Consider the following 11,110-nt stretch of genomic DNA (forward strand, 5'->3'; position numbering starts at 1 on the left):
TGTTGGTTGTTGAACTGCACCATTCTGTAGATCAGGTATGTTGGTAGTAGAACTGTACCATTCTATAGATCAGGTATGTTGGTTGTTGAACTGCACCATTCTGTAGATCAGGTATGTTGGTAGTAGAACTGTACCATTCTATAGATCAGGTATGTTGGTTGTTGAACTGCACCATTCTGTAGATCAGGTATGTTGGTAGTAGAACTGTACCATTCCTTAGTTCAAGTATGTTTCTAAGGTAATAGCATTTTATTTATTTAAAATAATATTCATGCAGTTATTCTCTTAAATAATACTATTCCATATAGTAAAGATAATATTGGTGTTGTTAGTCTGTCATTTCAGAACATTCTATAAAATAAAGATAGTATATATGTTTTATTTCAATATTTATTATGAATTAAACATCTTTAGTTTTACCCAAGTAATACTTCTTTTCTTACCGTGCTATCCATAGTTTAACAACTTCTTAAAACTACCATTTTCGACTCAAAACTCTATGTAAACCTATTTATCACTCAAATTATTTTAATTTAATTGAGCCATTCTCATGCGTTTTACCAGGTCGTAGCCGCAGGCAGAGTATGTTGCTGTGATGATAGAGAAATAACTAGCAAGAAAATGTCACCAAAGATAAGGTCTAAAGGCAGCTATGAAGGACAAGCTTTACGATACATATCTACGTACTCTTCAGTTAAATTTGTTCTATCTAACTGATGGTTTAGTAAGAACTGAGAATGAAGCAGTATAATTATAAGAATGTGGCAGATATGTAGTTCTGAGTTTCATCCAATAGCTTTACATTTTGTCCCTTACTAATAAAATCCTTGAGAAGTACTGATTTTAGAAGTAATATTAGGATTGTTTTCGTATAGTATTATGCTAAAAGAGCTTGGCACTCAGTGGTAGGTTGTATACATTTACTCCTTTTTCAAATACAGTATTTATAATATCTTATTTGAGGATTTTTTCAAAATTACACGTTGTTTTGATTAACCTTAAAGTTTTCATCCTCATTAGCTGATGTGCTAATTAGTCCCAGATTTAAATCAATTTGAGCAGAGAGAAGAACTTTCATTGTTTACGTGTTAAAAATGTCACCAAATCCATATGTTATAAAATATAAACATACTGAATAAAAGTTAACTGTATAACATTAAACAAGATTTTTGTATAAAAACAAGAATCTTTCTAAAATTGTATTCCCTCTTTCAGATTACTTTGTTGACTAGAAAAAAAAAACTTCATTCTGTGAAGTATCTGATGTTTGTTACCATAAGATGTAGAACAGTTCTGTAAGAATTTTATTAAATGTGATAGAGTAGTTAGGTATGATAACAGAATGAATAAATCTACAAGTAATGATCTACAAAATGTCTGAAGAGTTATTGAGTCCTATTTATCGATTTACAGTATTAACGCAACCTCTAGTACAAATCTACATCCAAAACCCCCTGTTATAAGTCGGTATCTAAAACCTCTGTACTTATCCAGTCTTATTTATCCATTTAGAACTGGCGTGTTTTTTTTTTTACTTCTCCAAATCTAAAATTTACTAAGGATTGGTTTATACTTTTATAAAAAGTAATCATTTGATTAATGAGTATAAGTAATATCCTTAAAACTGTCTGTGATATATGCTTTAACAATGTTTTCTCTGTTTGTTTGAGTCAGTGGTTTACTATGTTACGTTTTCCAGTCATCTTTCTTATTATCCACCTACATTTAACTTGAAAATATAAGTACGATACTGAAGTGTTAAAAATGGATGATTTTCTTTTCCTGAACTGTGGAAAAAAATGTGTTGACAATATAAATCATGAAGGTTTTGTCAAATGAAATTAATAGTGTTTTGTTTGAAATGTTTTTGTGTTGTTGAGACTTTTGAATGCTATATTAATGTGGGAAAAACAGTTTTAATATTGATTTAATGTTATTTAGTGACAAGAATATGGCAGTTTTTTTTTTGATAACTTTGGTTTTCTTCATATCCGAGACACAAATTAAGGAAATTTAAAATTCAGTTTCTCATGTTGTTCTTTTACAGTAAATGAAATGTTTGATTGATAAAATTTGAAATAGTTTTATATAATACTTAGCAGTTATTATATGAACTACAGTTTTCCACTATGTTTCTTGTTATGCTCTGGAATCACGAGTCTCATAGTATGAAATCATGGAAAGTTTTGTTGCTTGTTGAATTCAAAGTAACTCTACACTTTACTGTTCTTTGTTTTTATATGTATAAACACCATAAGTATGGTTTAAGTTGTTTCCCCTTGTTGTGTATATGCTGCAAATTAATATTTGCTTCAGATCAAAGCAAGCTGGATACTTAAACTAAAAATCATCCTGGTCATGAGTATAGCTAATTAAATATACTTGCGTTCCTGCTTGTAAACGTTAGAATGTATTGTTTCATCAGTTAAATTCCCTCACTGTTAACTATTTTTTCGGCTGTAATCCCAATAATATTTCACAAGGTTTGTCAGCTCAGGAGATTTAGGTTAGTCCTAAATACATCGAGTAAGCTAACGATGGAAAACTATCTCTATATTAAAAGGATAATAATTTAAAAGTAATAACATTTTATATATTAAATTGTCAATCGAATACTTATAATGAAAATAGCAATAAATAAACAATTTTGTGAAAAACAGGATCTATCTTTCGTCTGCAGAACCTTCAAAAGACTAATTTCTTCTTTATGAAACACTTCTGTATTCCTGAATATTTTAAGCGTGGTTTCTGTTTACAGACCTACCTGGCTTCCGTTTATATGTTAATAACGAACGAATATGGATGCAGCTCAAAAAAATATGAGAATATAAAGAAATTTTAAAGAATTGTAAGTTAAAAAGAATTACAAGGTTTTGGCCAAATGTTTACCTCTTTTTTTTTGTTGTTGTTGTTGTTGCTTACAACAGTTTTAACTATTTGTTTGTGTTTGCAGAGCTTAATGCATAGTAGATCCCTTCTTATCTTTTATTGGTCAACTCTTGAGTTAGTAGTTAACATTTACAGATCTTTTATGTTACAGACTAACTTGTTTGATGTTCAATAGGAAAGATTTATCACTTGATAAATTTTATCAGCTCATATCTATTCAGTAAATACAATTATTTCATTTCGAAGGTACAATCTTTATTTAAGAGATGTAAGTTGAAAAAACAATTGTGTAGAAGTGTGGTGGGTTGTTCATGTTTCATATGTTATCCTGCAGAAATAAGAATACACATGTACTTGAAAAATGTTTAAAAGATAAGCCAACTTTCTTATTTTACCACCAGTCATTCTTCTTCTGAATATAATTTGGTAGGTTTGCTCTGTGATACTTGACCAGTCAGTATCAATAGCTATTTCATATTGATGTGGGGATGTATACTCTGGCCACTAATGACAATCTTTTGTTAACCACCTAAGTGAGAAATTGTATCGTTTCAATGAGGTTGATCAGAACAGTTCCTGTATTACTTAGTTTATAAGTGTAGATAGTTTGAATTTATAAGGTGTACTAGTGGTTTCTTCGAATAGCATAACTAACAGATTAATTAGGATTTTTGGTTAGTATTTCAATTGCTGTAAAAGTAACGTTTGAGCTGTTTTTCTTGAATAAGTTGTGGGTAGCACCATTTTATTTAATTGTTTTGTTGTTTTTTTCTAAAATCCTTATAAAGGTTTATTAAACGTGGTTAAAACACCGTATTTTGTGTACCAGTTTTTCAAACCGACTTTAAAATATTAAACAGCGGAATTTTCTTTTCAACGTAGCTACATTTAGCTCTGACTAAATCGAATTAATCAGTGATATGCTGTAGATTTATTTAAAAATCTTTTAAGATAATTTACAATAGAGGACAGCACGTGTAAATGACTTTTTATGTTGTTGTTTTTTAACTCGTGAATTACTAGTATGGGTCTTGTTTGTTTGTTAAAGATGTATAAACTAAGAAGTGGCGGCTAATGGGGTGCAGGTAGACATGCGGTGAAATTGAGCGTTTTCATTGTCATCATTTATACTTTCCATGTTTTGGAGTTATACAATTAATTTGTGTTTAATGCATTCCATAGCCTCACTTGCTGTATAATTGGCTCTAATATTCTGTGTTGTAGAGATGCAGTTCATCATGTATAGGTTATTTTTCGGAAGTAAACTTCATTTTGCAAATGTGAATGCGTGTACCTTGTATTTTGTTACTTATTATTATTTTGTAGTGGTGGAGAACATGTTTATTTTATATAATTTACATAAAGAGCTTAATATTCAACCATGGAACGAGCAAAAAAGATTCTGAATATTTCAATTCAAGTAATCTTGGTGAAATTTAGTTTGAGATTACCAGATAGAAATATTTTTTTTCATGTTTTTTTTTTTTTTGTTTGTTCTGCACATCTTTTTAGCAAGTAGCTATTCTTTAGTTTGGTTTATTATCTGAGTTAAAAGTATTGAAGTTAAAACTAGTTTCAATTTCAGGCATTGTTGTACATGAAAGAGTGATTTGCGAGCATTATTTTAACTAAGAGATTAGCGATATCCTCACTCAATACTTGTAAAGAATAAAACGAATTTTTGTATTACATTCAGTAGTTATAAAGTATCAATAATAATAGACAGAAGACCTAATTCTTTATAACCCTTTATTATTTCTTATTATTATAAACTGGTTATCAACAGTAGGCCTAATTCGTCACAAACCTTTATTACTTCATTCTTACTATTATAAATGGTGGTTATCGAGTATTAATAAACAGTAGGCCTAACTCGAATCAAACCTTTATCACTTCTTACTATTATAATCAGTGGTTATCGAGTATTAAACAGTAGGCCTAATCCGCTACAAACCTTTATCACTTCTTACTATTATAATCAGTGGTTATCGAATATTAAACAGTAGGCCTAATCCGCTACAAACTTTTAACATTTCTTACTATTATAATCAGTGGTTATCGAGTATTAAACAGTAGGCCTAATCCGCTACAAACCTTTATCACTTCTTACTATTATAATCAGTGGTTATCGAATATTAAACAGTAGGCCTAACTCGAATCAAACCTTTATTACTTTTTAGCGACTTTTACAGCTACTAGCGTTCCTGATGTTGATATGTTAGACACTGACAAAGAGTTTGATTGTGTTGTGAGGGTTATCTAGTATATCAGGAAGTCTATGCCATTTTAAGCCATATGCCAGCTCTTGTTGGTTTGGTTAGTATGTCTGTAACCAAGTCGTCCCAATACTAGATATAGCCTTCCCACCACAGAAAAGAGTAGAAGTTGCTGTAGACGTGTTACGTAGTGCTGTAAATATGGAACAAAATTCTAAGTGTCTTGAAATTGTATTCAACATACTCTTGAAGTTCATGTCTCTATCACATCTGACGAAAATCTTTAAAATTCCATTTCATCTGATGAACCACCACTGCAGTTATCTCACGTTGAATGTTTAATATACATTGTTGCGTCAGCGAGGTCACATGACTAGTATCACGCCACCTCCTTCTAGAAATATCCTGTTCCTTCGTGAATTGTCGGGAGATTATTAGATTAGGGGTAGTCTGGTATATATAAGACGCTCACAACGTGACGGAACAAGGTAATGAGTAATTGAATGTATGCGGACAGAATATTGTTGGCCACGTGAGACGTGAGTTATAGCGTTGTTATAGATCGACTGTTGAAATTAAGTGTATCGTAAAGTTGTATTCGGAAATAATAAACCAGTTTTATTTAAGAAAGAACTTGTGTCGCTAAAGTTTAGTCGGAAAGAATTTACGGAAAATTAACTAACGAACGGAGACGTAACAACACCTTTCACCAGCTTTGTATGCACAATCTTAGGTTTTTTCCTCGAAAGAAAATGCAGAGCGTCTAAAAGACTACAAAACTGTCCCAAGGACTACAAGGTTGTGTTCTAAGATATATTTTCAATCTTTTGATTGGGATTGTTGCGTCATCGAGATCATGTGATTCTCACGCTCTCTACTTTCTAGAATTATCCTGTAATTTGGCGAATGTTCTAGTTCTTACTAGATATAGGGTAGGCTGGTATATAAAAGAGGGGAATGTAATGTGTCTTAATAAAACTGGTTTATTCTTTCCGAATATAACTCTGCGATACACTTAATCTCAATACTCGCGCTAAAACAAACGCTATAACAACGAACGTTAACTTCAACAATACGTCTCTCTCTGACTGCAGTTCAATTACTCAATATCTACCCAAAGGACTTGTGTCGCTTAAGTTTCGTCGGAACGAAGTTACGGAAAAATCAATTAACAAACGGAGACGTAACAGGATGATAGCTAGAGGACGCATAACGTTAACATCAAGTAAGCTTGTGGGAGTTGGACTAGAGAGGTTTTAAATTTGACATCACGAAAATATAGTAAATTAGGGAAGTATCGAGAGATCAGAGTAAATTATAAATATGAGAATCGGTGAAGCACTGAGTCATTGTAAATTGAGACATCTAAATGAAAACTTTTCCGTTTATTTTGTGCGAGTTTCGAGCAGATGCCATTCGTCAGGCACCAAAGAAAGCGTTACAATGGAATTAAGCTAGAAATAATCGTTAAAAGATAAAAAATAATTACACGCGTTTAAAGTAGAGCACAGTAACAACAATACTGAAAAAACATCGTTTAACTTATTACGTAAACTTTATTGAAAAGTGGCAATAATACCAAAAAATTAGAACAACTAAAATTGGATGTAGAAATAATAAACATAAATACGTGAAATAATAAAATAATAGCCTAATACAATAAAATAATAATCTTGGGAAATAATTATGAGAAGACATGGGTAAGATGGAAGATTTAACCAAGAGTAAGAGGTAAGGTAAACACATCTAAAGGTAAGGTTTAAGGGGATGAAATTAGAGAAAGGATCGACGGAGTTTAGTAATCATTTAAAATTAAATCGTCCGTTTATTCCACAACAGGACTTGGTGTTGAATTGTAAGATAATACTATGTTCAAAGCTTTCTCTTTTTAATTTGTTGAATGGCACATTTCTCATGACTGAGACTACCATGTCAGGAGAAATTAAATGTCTAGGAACTGGGGAGTCAGTAGAACTTTCTCTGACAGACTTAAGGTGTTTATGAAAACAATCATCCAGTCTGCGGGCTGTTTCTCCAGTATATAGTTTGTGAATAAATGACGCGTTCTGACGTGGAGGTGTAATTAGGGCTAGTTATTGTGGTGCTGTATGAAACTTATGGACAAATATAACATTTTTTCTGGTACAACGATGAGTTCCGATTCCGGGGAAATTGTTGTACTGAAGCTTCGAGTAATTCAAGTTGTCTTTAAGGTTGGGATTACGCCTATAAGAAACTATGGGAGGTATAGCAAGTATTTTGGAAGTTTTGGGAACAGTCATTAATAATTTTTTGTATGATATTGGCTGCTAATCCGTTGACGGGATGGTATGTTAAAAGCAAGGGGGTTCTATCGCGTTGACTTTTGTCCTCAGGTTGGGTGGGATTTAAACTGATGTGTACGTGGTTGTGGGCTTTTTTTGATGACATCGGCCGGGTAGTTACGTTGTTGTAAAAATACTGCCATTTCAGTGTTTTCGAACAGAAGGTGTTGGTCCTCAGAACATAAGAGTCTCAGTCTTGTAAACTATCATTTATGAATGGCAGCTTTGGTTTTGAGAGAGTTGGGTGAAATGTGTATGTTGATATCCACTCGGTCCACTAGTATCGGAAATTTGGTAAGTGTATTTAAGGACTGAGTGGAATTGTTGGACAAAATCGGTGAACTTGTCTACTTACGTTTTGGTACATGTAAAAATACCTAAGATATCGTCAGAGTAGCGGATAAAGAGTCGGGAAAAATATCATCAAAGTGGCATAGAGGTGTTCAAACAAACAGATTAGTGAGGGAATGACCCGTTTTTGTACCCATGGAGATACCGGTAAGTTGTTGATAGAGTTGGTCGTTGAATTCGAAATTATTCATTGTGAGAACTAATTCTACGATTTGAAGGAGAGTTTCAATGGTGGAAAATTTAGTATATCATTTGTTTAAAAATGCTTCGGAGCTAGCATGACCTCATTGTGAGAAATACAGGGTTCGTATATCTATGGTAAAGATGTAAGTTACAGGTTTTGTAGGTCTTTAAGACAGTTTAGAACATCGATGGTATCTTTAACACAGGAGGGGAGAGAGTTAACGAGAGGACAAACTCTAGGTAATTAGATATGTGTTGAGTGGGGTAATTACAAGCTGAAACTATGGGATAGCCATGATAACCAGATTTCTGAATCTTGGACAATAAGTAGAAAATTCCTGTTCTAGGATTTATTTATTTATTATTATTTGTAATTAGGGTTTTGGCATTATATGGGAGCTTACTACATTTTACAAGTTCTTTGATAGCTTTCTGAATATGTTTGTGATATTCAGAAATTGAATATTTGTTGAGTGTCTTGTAGAAGTTGGGGTTGCTCAGTTAGGGCTTCTTGCATATAAATATCTCGTTGCCACACGACTACAGTTGCGCCCTTGTCGGCTGGTTTAATTACTAAGACCTGCGATCCTTGGGTCGGGGAGTTTTTTTGCTTTAGATTTAATACATGGATTTCACTTCGACAAAGATTAACTCACAGCTTTTACAAACTTATACAAATTTCTGACCACCTCTCCATATGAGTATGACTTAAAATCCAGGGAAGCAACGACATAGAAGAATGGCCAAGCAAACACAAGCCCTATAAAATGGCCGCTGTCATGTGTAACCTAAGTCCAAAGTCAGGATTAATGTATGACTTGGCTACATATATCCTGATCTCAAGAATATCAACTAGTTTCAAGAAACCTGAATGAGAAATTTTGAATATTTCTTAATATATAAAGATATATTAAGAAATATATAAAATATATTGTTGCGTCATCGAAATCACGTGACTGATGTGGCGCCACCTATTTTCTAGAACTATCCTGTACCTTGGCGAATGCTCTAGTATTTACTAGATATAGGGTAGTCTGGTATATAAAAGAGGGTGACAACGTGACGATAATGTAATGTGTGAGTAGATAGTGAGTAATTGAACTGCAGTCACAGGGTATTGTTGAAGTTAACGTTCGTTCGTTATAGTGTTTGTTTTAGCGCGAATATTGGAATTAAGTGTATCGTAAAGTTATATTCGGAAAGAATAAACCAGTTTTATTAAGTAAAGACTTGTGTCGTTAAAGTTTCGTCGGAACGAAGTTACGGAAAATCAATTAACAAACGGAGACGTAACAATATATTTTCAACCCCAATGCTGATAACTAATTATTGATTATTATTTTATTGTATTAGACTATTACGTTATTATTTGACGTATATATATTATTTCTAAATCCAATTTTAGTTGTTCTAATTTTTTTTTGTATTCTTGCTAATTTCAATAAAGTTTACGTAATAAATTCAACGACGTTTTTATCAGTATTTTTGCCACTGTGCTCTACATTGAACGTGTGTAATCAGAACCTTTGTATTATTTCAAATTTTAATGGATATTTCTAGCCTAATTCTATTGTAACATAGCCGTTAGTGCCTGACGAAGATTGTCTGCTCGGAACATCGCACAAAATAAACTGAAAAAGTTTTCATTTAGACGTGTGAATTTATTCTTTATCATCATTTATCCAAGTTTTTCTGCTCGTGTCTTGAGGAATAACACTCATCCATCGAGTCAGTGTGTTTTGCTTTAAACTAATGGCGAATAGAGACCGTGTTTTGAGTTAGTTAGTTAGTTTTTTTTTTGTTTTTTTTTTTCCAGTCATCCAGTGAAGATTTAGTAAATTATTTTTGGATCCGTGTTAATTATTGTATATATTTAGTTTCTTGATCGATAAGCCGTGAAACTGTACAAGCTAAATTAGTGTGGTATTTCCGTATGCCTACGAGTTATGATAGTGTATAAGTGAGGCATCTAGTAGAAACGTTAAGACTGAAACAAACGAATTTGTTATCGTTACGTGAACTGGCCATTGAATCATTTTCATCAAATAATTTAAAACAATCCAGACAACAAAAGAACATATGTTAAAACACTAGTGTTAGAAATGAGAATATTTGGGTGAAAGTAAAATAGAACATTGAGTAAACGTCAACTTTCAACATTACTTTATATACGTCGATCAGATTTTTTTTTCGGAATTAACGATACATTAAAGGAAGACCAAGAAAAAAACCTAAAGGAAATTGAAAGATGATGAAGAGGTATGAGACAGGATGAAATTAAAAGACAAGTTAAAAGAAAGAGATGTATTAGTTAAGGAAAAGTTAAAATAAAAATAATTCTTATTGAAGACCAGATTGATAAATAAAACAGTTGTAGATGTACAGAGGGATTACAACAATAAGATTGAAGAAATACAAAAATACACCAACATCTAGCAGAAAAAACGAATATGGGCCAAAAAATTTTCTTTGTTAAAATGTGGAATGTTAATATATATATATATCACACAAAGGGTAGAGTACGTGATATTAAACTATTTGAATAGATAATTTAGCATGTTACTTGACAAATACAGGAATATAAAGTCAAGGTGGAACATAATGTATCAGAATTGTATTTTGAAACTGTTTTGCGCTGTTTGGTAGTGTGATGCCACCGAAAATTGGTCGTTTTTGATAACGGCCCTTTTTATCCCAAAATATTCATACACTCGGGTCATAAAAATGGGTTCAGATCAAATTTCCAAAACGGGGGTGTCATATGTACTTAATGATATTGGAAAGAAACAAGGGCCGTCGAAAAAGTGACCCGCAACAGGTCTTACCAAAGTGTGACATCTTGTAACAAGTGAGAATCTACGAACACAAAAGTCAGTGGCAAAAACCTTAACAGTATGCAACACAATCAACAATGATAATCACCTGTAAAAGCAACACGCGTGTACACAATTTGCTTTCACGATAAATCTCCTTTAACCGTCGCATACCCCAAGCAGATGGAAAATGAAATGTGTATTCGTGCCATTCCGTACACTTAAGTCGTCAGATGCAGCGCCTATAAATTTCGGGCCCCGGCATGGCCAGTTGGTTAGGGTGCTCAACTCGCAATCTGCGGGTCGCGGGTTAGAATCCCCGTCACACCAAACA

At 32.8% G+C, this 11,110-nt stretch overlaps 1 protein-coding gene across 1 annotated transcript in view; it reads left to right on the forward strand.

Moving 5' to 3' along the window:
* The window catches only part of LOC106475808 (cyclin-dependent kinase 17-like), an 8,677-nt gene extending 4,503 nt beyond the window's left edge, over positions 1–4,174 (forward strand). Inside the window, exon 5 of the mRNA XM_022379834.1 lies at positions 565–4,174. Coding sequence (XP_022235542.1) covers positions 565–596 — 32 coding nt within the window. The 3' untranslated portion in view covers positions 597–4,174. The remainder of the gene's footprint in view (positions 1–564) is intronic.
* The last annotated feature ends 6,936 nt before the right edge of the window (positions 4,175–11,110 follow it).

Source organism: Limulus polyphemus, unplaced genomic scaffold (genome assembly GCF_000517525.1).
Source record: "Limulus polyphemus unplaced genomic scaffold, Limulus_polyphemus-2.1.2 Scaffold9205, whole genome shotgun sequence".
NCBI classification, from domain to species: Eukaryota; Metazoa; Arthropoda; class Merostomata; order Xiphosura; family Limulidae; genus Limulus; species Limulus polyphemus.